Source organism: Malania oleifera, chromosome 3 (assembly GCF_029873635.1).
Source record: "Malania oleifera isolate guangnan ecotype guangnan chromosome 3, ASM2987363v1, whole genome shotgun sequence".
NCBI lineage: Eukaryota > Viridiplantae > Streptophyta > Magnoliopsida > Santalales > Ximeniaceae > Malania > Malania oleifera.
The window spans coordinates 10,274,512-10,288,080 of record NC_080419.1 but is presented as its reverse complement, the minus strand read 5'-3'; the positions used below and the strand labels follow the sequence as shown (position 1 = coordinate 10,288,080).

The 13,569-nt window shown below is 35.8% G+C and overlaps 1 protein-coding gene across 3 annotated transcripts; it reads left to right on the top strand.

Annotated features, from left to right (window-relative positions):
* Nucleotides 1-1,349: 1,349 nt before the first annotated feature.
* On the top strand, nucleotides 1,350-12,864 carry LOC131152435 (protein tesmin/TSO1-like CXC 3). 3 transcript variants are annotated; one of them, XM_058104315.1, is made up of 12 exons: nucleotides 1,350-1,483; nucleotides 1,623-1,981; nucleotides 2,380-2,534; nucleotides 3,918-4,078; nucleotides 4,204-4,930; nucleotides 8,724-9,193; nucleotides 9,284-9,358; nucleotides 11,217-11,397; nucleotides 11,497-11,592; nucleotides 11,671-11,737; nucleotides 11,916-12,072; nucleotides 12,152-12,864. In XM_058104315.1, exons 3-12 carry the CDS (start codon nucleotides 2,481-2,483, stop codon nucleotides 12,504-12,506), a joined length of 2,343 nt encoding a protein of 780 aa, XP_057960298.1. In that variant the 5' UTR covers nucleotides 1,350-1,483; nucleotides 1,623-1,981; nucleotides 2,380-2,480; the 3' UTR covers nucleotides 12,507-12,864. The 3 variants fall into 3 exon arrangements, with proteins under 3 accessions (XP_057960298.1, XP_057960299.1, XP_057960297.1); XM_058104316.1 differs by having other exon boundaries at nucleotides 1,416-1,512; nucleotides 9,290-9,358; XM_058104314.1 differs by having other exon boundaries at nucleotides 1,416-1,512.
* Nucleotides 12,865-13,569: the final 705 nt, after the last annotated feature.

Sequence of the window (13,569 nt, the reverse complement as noted above, 5' to 3'; positions counted from 1 at the left end):
AAAACAATGAAATAATTTTTTTTAAAATTTTTTATTTGCAATGTTGTGAGATTGATTTGGATTGGATTGTCTATTAACTAGAAATCAATTAATCAAAAATTTAGTTCAATTTAGGTCTACAAAACTACCAACCTAATACTTCGATTTGGTAGTTTAGTCCAGCTACCTAACTGTGAATAACCTTACTTGATGGTGGAGTTGGCTCGCTCTTTAGTTTTTGTTGGAGAAGATTGACCATATATTTACGAGACAATAATATCTAATATAGACTCGTTCTTTTATGTACAATATGAAACTTATGAGCTGACTCGTTCTTTTATGTACAATATGAAACTTATGAGCTGCATAGTGTCATATCAACATTCAAACCTATCATAAATGAGATTTATTCTTTAATGAGGACTCCAATGTGTCTAAATATAAAATGTCATTGTGCAACTAGAAAGCTCCCTGAAGAGAGAGCTCTTTTCAAGTATCTATTTGTTCAACTCTCTCCTGTTCTAGATAAAAACTTACACGAAAGTAACGCGCAAGATTTTGCAATGACAATCTTGGCTGGTTGGCTTGTATTAAGCATGAACTATATATACAATAGTAAAAGAACCTATCTTCTATCATATATAACTTATCGTTCGATTTATTTTACAAGATTAAAACCTGAAACCTCTAGAATGGTAGATTTCAAATTCTATTTATTAGAATGTCCTCTAAGGCAACATTTGGTTCGTGATGGTTTTCAACATGCGTTGTGATCATTCTATGCATGTACTATATACCATCTAATTCCTATGCATATTTTGTGTCCTGAATCTTTTGCCATTGGAGGGTTTCCACAAAACGTTAAATTGTCATTCTTATGTTTTTTTAAAGGTAAATTTTATTTTATAGTTAAATTTTATTGGATTCTCATTTTTATGAGATCTTATTTTTCGTGCTAAATGACTTCAAATATTTTGATTGTTTGGTTATCAATGTTTTGATAGTAATAAATATTTATGTTACATACTATTGAATTTTATAATCATTAAAATAAATGTCATTTTACTGATTTTTTTTTATAAAAAATTTGTATGTAATACAGTACATTCTTAAAAGCAAGTTAAACGAAAATATTTATTTGTATTCACGAGCAATGCGGTGGGGACATGAATGAGCAGTGTGAAATTTCTAAAATGTCCAAACTCCAAGTCCAATCAAAGCATCAGCGTGTCAAGGGTACTTAGGGTACTTTGGGTATATAAATGCGACGGTACATCGCTCGTGATGGACTGTCGGAGTACAGAACAATCTGCGTTTTTGAAGCTGTTGGGCGCCAAGATATTGCTTGGCATAGTAATGATGGTCAAATCAGACAATAAGGAATTTTAACGGTGGCACAGTGTTTATTGCACTCAACCTCTGTGCCTCTCTTAAGCTTCCTGCGCTGCTCGCCTCCCTCCCTCAACTTCTCAGTCTTCTCCCATGGCAACTGCTCCCTGAGAAGGTGCGCGAAGCCTTTCTCGTCTCTTTCATGTTCGTCGATTTGTTTCTTGCGTGTAAATTTTGCTTTGTTTTGTAAGTTTTTCAAGTTTGTTTGAGTGATTCAGATCCGTTGAGTCATTTCTTTTTTTGGATTTGCGCAGATCTACGAAGTTCAAATTTTGTTGGAGTTTGTGAATCTCCATTGCGCCGCAGTCGATTCGGACCAGATTATCTGTGTTTCTCTTCTCTTTTTCGGTTTTCATTTCGTCGGGCACGAGAGATCTGCCGTCGTATCACCGATTGAGAGCGATCTGAGACAAGAGACTGAGAGGGCGAAGGTCGCACGGTCTCTTCTCTGTCCCGCTGGAATTGCATTTTGAAAATTGAAGAAGACAGCCTGAACGAAAAAAACCCTAAGAGTGTCTCTCTTGGCTCTGCTGATTTCCACTTCCTATGTGGACTTAAATTGAAATAGAGACCCGCGGTACTGGCGAAGCTCCAGTGGGAGTTCCACTGCGGGGTAAAGAAGTTTAATGATTGCATTTTTTTGAAAAGAATTTATGTTCTAATAAGTGTGGCACCGCAAAAGAAAAATCCTCAACTGCAATTTTAGTCTTTTTTTTTTTTCAATGAATTGTGATCATCAATGTTTTCACTTTTTTTTTTAAAAATTAATTGTGATATTTAAACGGACTGCAGTTTTAACTCATTTTTGTAAACTGTGGTCATTAAAATTTAATTTTTAATGGTATTCCAATAATTGTGACAGTGTTTGTGAACCTGTTGCAATTGTGAGATCGTTTCATTGAATTTCTTTGAACTTCAAAGTTGTTACACAGTGATGGATTAGATAAATAAAAAAAAATATTTTTTACCTGCATTTTGTATAATCTGCTGTTGGTTTGTTCTTACGTACAGCTGGGCCGTCGAGTTGGTGGTCAGGTTGGGTCATAACGGCACAGATCCCCTCCCTTCACATAGTCACGCAACAGTTTTGAAGAGTTCTTGCTTCTCTGGACATGGAGGATACTCCAGAGAGGAACCGGATTGGGACCCCCATCTCTAAATTTGAGGTGATTCGTCTTTGTTCTGCATTTAGTTCTGCAATTTTGTTTTTCTCTTCTTGTTTTTTGTTTTATGAGGTTGATTGACGTTGAATGGGGTGAGCGCTGCTGTCTGATTGTCTGCATGTGCTGGACTCACTTTCTCCGTGGAACGATCTCTGCTTTCAGGGTCATTAGGGTTCTGTTTTGTTAGTTTCACTTCTAATGTGACACAATTTAAGATTTAGTAGGACATCTGGTTTCCTTCATTTAATCTTTTGAAAATTAATGTGCCATAGTAGTATATTGTGGAATTTGGTTTCTAGATTGTGACTAGAACTCTGTTTTGATTTTGGCCCTTCAATTTCAATTCTATTACCGTTGCACCTTGACTTCTTTATTTTGATGTTATGCTTTTGCTCTTTCTATTTTTCCACTTCTTTTGGATTATTTTTTCTTTGATGATGTTTTACTGTGATGCGATGTGCAATCACAACTTGCCCCATAGATGTTTCTTTTAGTTTTTTTTTTTTTAAATTATTTCTTTTAGTTTTTTGTTTTCCACATGATAGGTAAGCCCCATATTTTTCAAAGTTCTAAATATTTATTTTAATGTCTTGTGACTTATTTTGCAAGTATTTCCATTTCTTTCCCTGCTATTTTATTGTTCACTTTATTATCTTTTTGACAAAAATTAAGCTTAAATCTGGAAAGTGTTATTTTAAAATCGTTCCCTGCATTATAAATTGAGCTCTAGGTTAGACTTGGTGCCGTGGAAAGTACACATCTCCTTAGTGCAGTGGTCTCATTTAAATTTATGAATCAGCTCTCCATAAATCGGTTAATGTTATTTATTGTCCATTAATTGACCCTTTTTTACTCCCCATGAGTCAGCAGGCAAAGATTATGACAGAATTTTTGTTCCTGCAGTCCTCATGCAGTTTTTAAGAAGTGTACATGGGTTTTCTGCTTGTCTTCTCACTGTCTGCTACTGTTTAGAGATTTAAAATTCTTGTTTGGAAACTCAATTCTTGTTTGCCTTAACATTCTTTTATCAATGATTTTTTTTTTTTGGTGTTTTCCTTCTTCATCCTCTTCTTTTCTTTTTTATTTGTTTCTATAACAATAGATTTCAAATTGTGAGTTTATCTAATGTTCTTTTTCTTTTGCTTCCATTTTGGTTTATGGAATTTTTGACACCAGAGTTTCTTTTGAGTTTAAAACTTGAGAGTAAAGTTTGTTTTGTGTGTAGCAATCACTTGAAATTGATTTACTTTTTTTTTTTTCGTTTTTCCTGCATATCAACTCAGTCTGTGTTGTTGCCGCCAGTACTGCTGCTTTTATTGCTGTTATTGCTCTGCAATTACATTTTTTTCTTCAATTCTGTAAGAAGAATTCTTTTCCCCCATGCAGGATTCCCCAGTCTTTAACTACATCAACAGTCTTTCTCCTATCCAGCCTGTTAAATCCATACACATCACTCAAACGTTCAACTCACTTAGTTTTGCAGCCATTCCATCTATTTTCACTTCACCCCATGTCAGTACCAACAAGGAGTTCAGATTCTTAAAAAGGTACATTTTTGTTTTGTTTTGTTTTTGTTCTTTTTTGGTTGGATTTAGTATTGCAAAATGGTAAACTACAATTTTTTCATGTTTATAATTTTTTTTTTCCTGTTCTAAATATTGTGTCTCTACAGGCATCACTTTGCTGATTCTTGCAAACCTAAAAATTCTTCTGACAATGGGAATAAAATCAGTGCAAGTGAAGGTGTCATGGATGTTGTCCAGCCCTCTGACAATTCTGCTGAGCCACATGAAAATTTTTGTCATGGGAGTCCCCTTGGAAGAGCACCTTTTGAGTCTGATAATGAACAGCCAAAGCTTGCAATGGAGCTGTCACAGCCCTTAAAATTTGATTGTAGTAGCTCTGACTGTAACCCAACAAGTTGCAGCTATGTTGGGGCAGATGGTGGGACAGCATTGGCTGGCAAATCAGCATCACTTGTTTCATCAGTTCAAGAGGACTCTGGAAAAGGTTCATTAGAAGGTGAAATACACACACAAGAGACATATCAGACTGAGCACAACAGAGAAGAGTCAAGATGTGACTGGGAGAGTTTGATATCAGATACGTCTGACTTATTGATCTTTAATTTACCCAATGGTGCTGAGGCTTTCCAGGGGCCAAGTCAGAAATCAGTTGAGCCTGTGCCACAGGATGATATTACTGATTTTCCCAAACAATTGGTTGGTCTAGCTAGTTCTGCTGGGCAACCTGAAATGGATGATCCTTCAAGCAAGATGGAGGAAATAGACCAAACTCAAGCCAGTCTTACTGATGCTTCTCCAAATAAGTGCATGAGTAGCCATCAGACAGAGAAAACGGATAACGAAACAGGGGAGTGTGTACCATTTACTTATAAGGTAAAACCTTCTTCTTTCTCACTTGCACACAAAGAGCATATCTTTTCCTTTCTTGAAAACTACTGCCCATGATTTTCTGTAATGTTGTGGCACCTTGGCAATCCCAAAATATCTCCATGACTGGACATTCTATGCTTGTCTCTATCAGTCTAGCTAGTTATCGTATAAATTTGTCCTGCTCATTGGGTTTAGCTTTCGGTTGCATTTTTCCAGCTATATGATGGAGCAGTCCTAGAATGCTCATAACCCATGATGAGACACTCATGCAAATTCTAAAATGTAGTGGTTAAATGGAAAACTTGCTTAAAAAATGTGTTTGTTTATTTCCAAGCAAAATGTGGAACTAAATGATTCTTTTAGTTTTTAAGCAACCTTTAAAGCTAGAAGTACTCGATGGAATATTTGTCTGTTAAGGCTTTTATAAACATAATTGGTCCATAACCTACCAGCCTAGACTTTTAGGTCAATTGGTGATGTAACATGGTATCAGATCCATGTTTGCCAAGAGGTCCTGGATCTATTTCTTGTTGCTTAACTTTATTGTTTGCTTGTTAAAAATGATTTCATTTTCCGTTCTATTTGTCATTTGTTCATCTCTCCACCTGTCATTGGACGGCATGTGCAGGGCTGCCTCATAGCTTTGATATGCACTGTTGGCTCACAACCTACCAGGTTAAGCTTTTAGGTGAAGTTGTGACATATCATTGTCATGTCTTTTTTGTGTTTTAAAAAATACACGCTCACATTAATGTTTTAAATAACTCTTATAATTGATAAATATGACTTCCCTCAGTCTCTAGCAATTTATTCATAAACATAAATGGCATTTTAAAATCTAACATTAAGTGGTTATATTATTATAATTATTGCTATTTGATTAGAAAATAGAAGATTTCATTAAAGGGCATCAAGGGGATGCTGCCCAAGGGGATAGCATCACATGAGTGTCACTTACAAACCAAATCACTGTGCCAACTAGTAACAGCAGCAATCCATCAGTTTTTGAGGGCCATGGGGTAGCAGTTCCTTTGAAATCTCTTCTATTCCTTTCCTTCCACATAACCCGAAAGATCGCAAGGGGAACGAGGGATGGAATCTTCCTCCTTTCCTTGCTTGAGTGGATTCTTGGGACCATAATTCAATCTCTGTTCCAGGAGCAGTGCTAGAGGATGTGCTCCACAATTCTGCCAAGTAGCACCTGTTAACTGATTATGTAGTGTTTCTATAATTCTATCTGCTCAACCAACAGTCCTCTGGTGTTGGACCTGATTGATATTTTCAACTAAATATTTTTGGTCGAGGAGGAAACTATCATGTCAGATTTTGCTTTGGTTTGTGGGTGATATAGGTAACTTGTTCATTCTTGCCCTTCCAATTGGGGAAATTTAAGCCAGTTAGTGCTTGCTACAGGAATGCTAGGCCTAAAGCAATTCTGCACCATGACTAGCTTGAATCTATTGAAATCTGAGTGTATGTATATGTGCAGTCCTTTTGGCCAGGTGTATATGCACCGTGTTTGTTTGTTTGGCTAAGAACAGGAATTAACAAATAACAAATGAAAATTATATTGCCGTATCCCAAAGTCTTAGGGCCACTGCACCAATACCCATTAACAACACCATATTGGACTTAATGCCAAGAAGTTCAAATAAAATGGTGAGTGATTGAATCGATTGCCTTTGTCAATAACATAAAAATTTATGTTGGAGGTAGATATATTCTTGATGCTCCCTTAATCGACATTGAAATTGTTCAAAATCACAAAAAGAATGCGGAGGGAAGAGGATTGATCTTAAGCTAGATTTGAAGGTTTATGGTTGAGTCAATTGGTCTTTTTAGACATCTTGCATAAGAAGGATATTGGGACTAGGTGGAGGATGTAGATTGCAGGTTGTTTCTTTTCACCTTATCTGATTATTGTTGATGGTCAACTGAAAAATCTTGGTTTGGTTGCAATGATTTTCAGTAGTCCCTGACTTATTTAGGAGTCCCTTTGGGCCACAATTCTTGTCTTATCTCTTTTTAGGATCCCCTTGTGGAGAGAGCTACCAAGATGCTAGAATCTAGATGGCTGGGAGCATGTTTATTTTGCTCTGGGAACTTTTTTTCACTTCTGTTTCAGCTTGTCTTTTTTTTTTTTTTTTTTTCTGTTTGGTCTTGGTTCAGGATTCCTGCCAACGTTGGTACAAGGATTAAGAAGATGAGTACTTACTGTGATTTGGTATGGACGATGGTAGGAAGGATAATTTATTTGGTTGGATAGAAGAGGCCTAGATAAAAAAGTGGTTGGGTGATGAGTCTGGTGTCAAAAAACCTTAATAACAACAGGCCTTCAGTTCCACAAGGTGGGGTCAGTCATAATAATCATTTTTTGCCATCAAACACAATCTAGGGCAATATCCTTAGAGAGTTGGAGTACCTTCAAATTTTTATTTGACTACCTTGGTCAAAGTTGTTCTAGGTCTACACCCTCCTCACAAACAGTTGTATCATCAACTAAATCAACTTTTTTTTTTTTTTTTTCTGGAGAATAATTTGGTCTTATCTTGTAATTGTCCAAAATAATTTATGACCTTTTTGCATCATATCTTCTATAGACGGCTATAAGGCCAGTCATGCTTTATGAGTTAGAATGTTGGCTAACTAAGAAACAACATGTACAAAAAGTAAAAGTTTCTGAAATGCAATGATGGATGAGTGGTATAACATTAGAAGATAAACTAGGGAACAAACATATAAGCAATAAACTAGGTATAGCACCGGTCGAAGACAAGATAGGGAGGGGCGCCTTAGATGGTTTGGGCATGTGAATGCAGGCCAAGCAGCGCATTTGTAAAGAGGAGTGAGTTAGTTACCATTTTTGGTGTAAAAAGGGATAGGGGTAGGCCTAAATAACCTGGAATGAGGTAGTGAGCAAGGACTTAAGAGCTCTTACATTAACAGAGGAAAATGCCCTTGATAGGGTGAATTGGGGTTTTGGGCAAGGAAAGAGCATGACACCGTGGCTTTGTGGGGTTGTGCTTTGCCATCATTTGGTGTGTTTGGTTGTAAAGATATGCGAAGATCATTGGGAGTGATATTTTTCCTTTTCATTTGTATAGGGAAAAATGATTTTCTTTGTTTTGCTTTGTTCTTCATTAGTAAGTGAATTTGCAGGAGTTACTATAATTCATATTCCATGTGACTGAAAGCTTTACTTAATTGGTTGTTTTATTTTGTCGCTCAAATTTTTTACTTTCTTCTTTTGGCATTATCTTTTGAATTCTTCTCTCTTTTGAATATTTCTTTTTCTATAAAGACATGATAAGCAACTGAACAATTGTCACATTTTCCCCAGGATGTGGAGTTCTATTGATCACTGGTACAATGACAATACTAGTTCTATTTAAGTCTATCAAACACTTCAAAAGATTATTTATCAAGATTTTCATGTTTCTTCTTAGTATCATGGATAGACCAGTTTATCTTCTTAAGCGATTCCTGCATTACTAAAATGAGTTCCATAACATTTGAAAATTCAATTGCAACTATGGATATGCTTCTCTCTTACATGAAATCATGATTATTTCTAGAATCTTTAATTTCTTTGAACATTTAAGTTTTATCTAGGGTCCCATGTTAACATTTCTACTGTTTAATTTTTTTAATTCTTTGCTGAGTGCTAACTAATCCAGAATTTATTGTCCTACAAATAAAGGTTGCAATTGTTTTTGCCTTTTCTATTTAGAGTGTAATAATTTGAAATTAGTTTGAACAATTCAATAATATGCTATTGTTGTCTGCTTCTGAGCAGCCTGTTTCTAATTTGCATCGTGGTATGCGGAGGCGATGCCTTGTTTTTGAGATGATGGGAGTTCACAGGAAAAATTTACATAATGCCTCGGCTCTTGGTTCTTCCAATCTGTCCCAACCTGATAATGAGCAGCTGGTTTCAATTAATCCAGGCAGCGATTCTTCACGCCGCATTCTTCCTGGGATTGGTTTGCACCTTAATACTCTGGCAACTGCTGCAAAGGACCGTCAAATTGTCAAGCAGGAAGCTGTAGCTTCTGGTAGTCGACTGATGACTGAACTCACCTCTACTACCTCTTTGCATCCTCCAGCAATTAATCAAGAACCTAAAAATAACTCTTTGGCTTTGATCTCCTTGGAAAGAGATAGGGATCCCATTGAAAGTGGAATTCATGCTGCTGAAGATATTTCCCAGACATCTACATATCTCGTTAATGAAGAGTTCAATCAGAGTAGCCCAAAAAAGAAGAGGCATGTATTCTTAATAAATTTATTGTTGTGTGATTTTCCATTTCTTTCCATTTACTTCTAAATGTTTATGGTTTCGAATTCTGTTTGAAGGCTTAGGTTGGAAAATGCTGGAGAAGGCGAGGCCTGCAAGCGTTGTAACTGTAAAAAATCAAAATGCTTGAAATTGTAAGTTGCATTTCCTTTAATGCTAATTAAACTGTTGAATTCAAGCTTGCACTGTCTGCTAACTACATGCTGTAATACTCCATTCATAGTCTCTGGATCATGATATTCCCAATCTCTCTGTTTGTGGGAGGGATACATTGATGCTGACATAAAAACTTCTAATTCTAATACCACTATCTTTTTTCTCTAAATCAACTGTTGAATTTAATATTTTGTTCTTGTAGATCATGCAAGAGAAGTTTCAAGTTGATTGAATATGAGAATGTCTTATCAATAACATTAAATATTTTGCCGTTAAATATATACGGTGAAATAGTAAGAGGTCAGTGTATATGAATAGATTATTAGATATAATGTTTAGTTTTGCAAAAGGTGTGGATAAATTATTTGATGGTGTAACTTACACCAGTGTCAGTGGATCCTTCCTCATACTCAAACACACATGCACGCACACACACACACACACGCTGTGGGCACACACTATGTATGTGCTCCACAGCCCCCGTAACCCTAAATTTGAGATTTTTAGGGAGATAATGAGGAGTTGTGGATAGTTTTTGAGAAATGTAAATTTAGTAATTACCCATTAGTTGATAATTTCATTTTGATTTTTTTAACTTGAAGAAGAAGGCATTTTAGAAACGATGAGGGGAAAATGCAGGTTGAAAACTGCCCCTTCTTCCCTTGATTAATAGTAGATAATGTATTTATCTATGCATAAATATGTATGAACATATGTATGCATGTAGTAAGTATGCACGTAAGTAAATCTAATTGTGGTTTGATGTTCAATATGATGGTATTTCATGAAAACCAAGTCTTTCATGATGGATAGTTTACCGGCATGGGTCCTTCAGAGCACGGTACTTGTGCCCAGCAAGCTAGGTTCATCTCTGTTTAAGGAGGTTGTGGATAGTTTCGAAGGAGGTTGTGGATAGGTTCATTTTGATTTTTAACTTGTAGAGAAGGTATTTTAGAAAGAATGAGGGGAAAATGCAGGTTGAAAACTTCCCCTTCTTCCCTTAATTAATAGTAGGTAATATATGTATGTACATATGTATGTATATGTATGTAAGTATGCACATAAGTAAATTCAATTGTGGTTTGAATTTTTAATATAATGGTAGTTCGTGAAGTCAGCCATGTCTTTCATGGTGGATAGTCTACAGGCATGGGTCCTTGAGAGCATGTACTAGTGGGCCAGCAGGCTAGGTTTATCTCTGTTTAAGGAGGTTGTTAATGTTCAGTTTGTGCATATTCACATCTAGGAAAAATATAGATATGGCTTATTAAGTGTAGTGTTTTGGTTAGAGCTTTTTCTTATCTTTATGAATTACTTGTTACTGAAGTTATGGAAGCCATGCTATTAATAATATGTGGTCTTGATTTTGTATTATTAATTCATATGCTTTCCAACCATCTTATGTATGTAGGATTAGCTAGCATTCTAGCAACTTAAATTTGAGGACTTATGGTTGCCTACATTAAGACCAAAAATTTAGAATTTTGATGATGAATTGATGGCCAAAAAATCAGTATTTTAGAAAAGGTGGAGTTTTAAGCATCTAGCTTGATGTAGTTTACTAGGAAAGGAAGGAAATTCAGTAGAAATGGAAGCAGAATTTGAAGAAAAATTGTAGAAGAAAACTTCTTTGAGACTGCTTTTATGAACACTTGCTTTCTGTGGTTTTAATTATTATTGTATTTATTTTGTCTGGATTTTCTTTCCATTACATAATTTTTGAACCTGCTCATTGTGTCAATGAATACTTGGGTCAAAAATAGCAAAAGGAATTAGTAATTAGGTTTCCATTCCATTCTGTATTTTTATGATTTACTTTTTTGATCTTCCTTGCAGGTATTGTGAATGCTTTGCTGCTGGCGTATACTGTGTGGAGCCATGCTCATGTCAGGAATGCTTTAACAAGCCTATTCATGAAGATACTGTTCTTGCAACCCGCAAGCAGATAGAGTCTCGCAACCCACTTGCTTTTGCTCCCAAAGTGATTAGGAGCTCTGATTCTATACCTGAAACTGGGGTATGAAAATCATCTAGAACTTTGACATTTTTGAACATCTTAATTCTTATATGTTGACCCCCACCCCCCTTTTTTTTGTCTTTATCTTTCTGGTGCCAGGATGAATCCAGCAGAACTCCAGCTTCAGCCCGACATAAAAGAGGATGCAACTGCAAGAAATCAAGTTGTCTAAAGAAATATTGTGAATGCTATCAGGTTTTAGCACTTGGCACATTCTATATGTTTTGATGTTTCGATATCATCTGATTCTGAAATGATGATTCTCTTTTGAAGGGTGGCGTTGGATGCTCGATTAACTGCAGATGTGAAGGGTGTAAGAATGCATTTGGTAGAAAAGATGGTTAGTGTGCCTCTTAACTTGTCCTGCTTGTTTATCATGTCATATATTACATCTCATCACTTCAATTATCATATTTATTTTCTCCCATTTTTTAAAATGTTTTTGATTCATTTTATTTTCATGCTGATATTTTTAGTCTGATGTTTCTTCTGTTTTGAATTCCTTGTTTCGGAACTAGGATCTACGCCATTAGGAATGGAAGCTGAACCACCAGAAGAAACAGAAACCAGTGAAAAGAGTGCAACAGACCAACATTTAGAGAGAACTGTCATCCAGAATGATGAAGAGCAGAATCCTCATTCTGCTCTTCCAATAACACCATTACAACTTTCCAGGTAAAATTTTTTACTATCATTGATTGATTATGTTGTAATTTGCTATTTCAAAATTTTCAATGAGATCTTTGTGCACCAGGCCGTCAGCTGAGCAACCATATTTCTTGAAGCACAAACCACCACGATCTTCTTTTCTTACTGTTGAATCAGCCTCTGGTTTGCCCATTAGGAGAAGAATTGGAAAACCAAATGTTCAGCCACTTCAAACCAAGATTCAGAGGCATTTTCGAACTTTATCAGAGAATGAAATACCTCAAATTCTTCAAGGCAATGGCTCTCCTAGCAGTCGCATCAAGGTTGCTTCTCCAAACAAGAAGAGGGTCTCTCCTCCTCATTGCGACTTTGGGTCGTCCCCTGGTCGTCGAAGTAGTCGAAAGTTGATACTGCAATCTATTCCTGCATTCCCATCTGACTGCGCAGCATTCAAAGATTGATGCCATGGGTTTTAAATAAAACCAGTTAAAATTTTTTCTTCAAAGATCTTTTTAGCTGTATGTTATTTGAGTTTGTAGTATGCGGTTGTTTGATAAATCTCTCTTATAATGTCCAACTATTCTTGTAAAAAGGTTTACCATTTATTTCATTTTTTCTTGTAGTTTTTATTTGGTTTTTTGTATTTTTACAATTGGTTATGTCTTCCTATTCTCTTTCTTGAGAGAATTACAATGTAAATATTTTTTTTTTGACTAAATCATGTCATGTATCATATATGCTACCTGGAATTGTTGAAGAGTTTACAAAATATTGGTGGGGAAGTTTGTCCCACATAAAATAAGGGAGCCATTTATTGAATTGCACTGTTGGTACCTTGTATTCAATTGTTTCTCATGGAAAAACTAAAAAGAATATTTTGGGTTTGTAACTTGAATTTTACCTTGGCATTTTATATAATAATACACATGAGCAAAAGGGAGGGGAAGGAGAGGTGTGAGAACCTCAAGCCCTATAGTTCATGGTCCTCTTTGTTGAGTTTTCTTCTAGCCTTCTTTGACCAGAGTACCCAGAAATCTTTTCACAACTTAGAGTGGATTTCTTGTAGAGTAGTGGAGTCTTAACCAAGTGTTCAAATGAAGAAGGAAAAGAGATAACAACATCAACGATTTATCTTCATCTTTAATCCACATTCACTTTGAACAAATCACTAAGAATCTAATTGAATTGATCCATATGTTGATTCAAATCTCCACCCTTAGGCATATATATATATATATATGAAGGAACAACAATGACTTCTTCAAAAGTAATTTATTAGTATTGCTCTTCAACATATAAAGACTAGTTTCGTCCAAAAATCCTTGGCAATTTTCTCTTCCATCACATCAAATGTGTAGAATCTGCCTAACAAGATTGGATAGTACTAGAGGCCATCTGTTCTAGTTCCATCCAATTATCTTAATCCATCTTTTTTGGTTTCTCCTATGTTTAGAGCTCTGTAAACCTTCTATTGAATTAACAAATTGGTTACCCGCATTTGCCATTGGTTGAAGTTCTCTTTAA

Coding starts and splice junctions, on each gene's coding strand:
- LOC131152435 (XM_058104315.1), top strand. CDS start 2,481: ATGGAGGATACTCCAGAGAGGAACCGGATTGGGACCCCCATCTCTAAA. Junction 9,194..9,283: donor AGTAGCCCAAAAAAGAAGAG/GCATGTATTCTT, acceptor TTCTGTTTGAAG/GCTTAGGTTGGAAAATGCTG. Junction 9,359..11,216: donor AAATCAAAATGCTTGAAATT/GTAAGTTGCATT, acceptor TCTTCCTTGCAG/GTATTGTGAATGCTTTGCTG.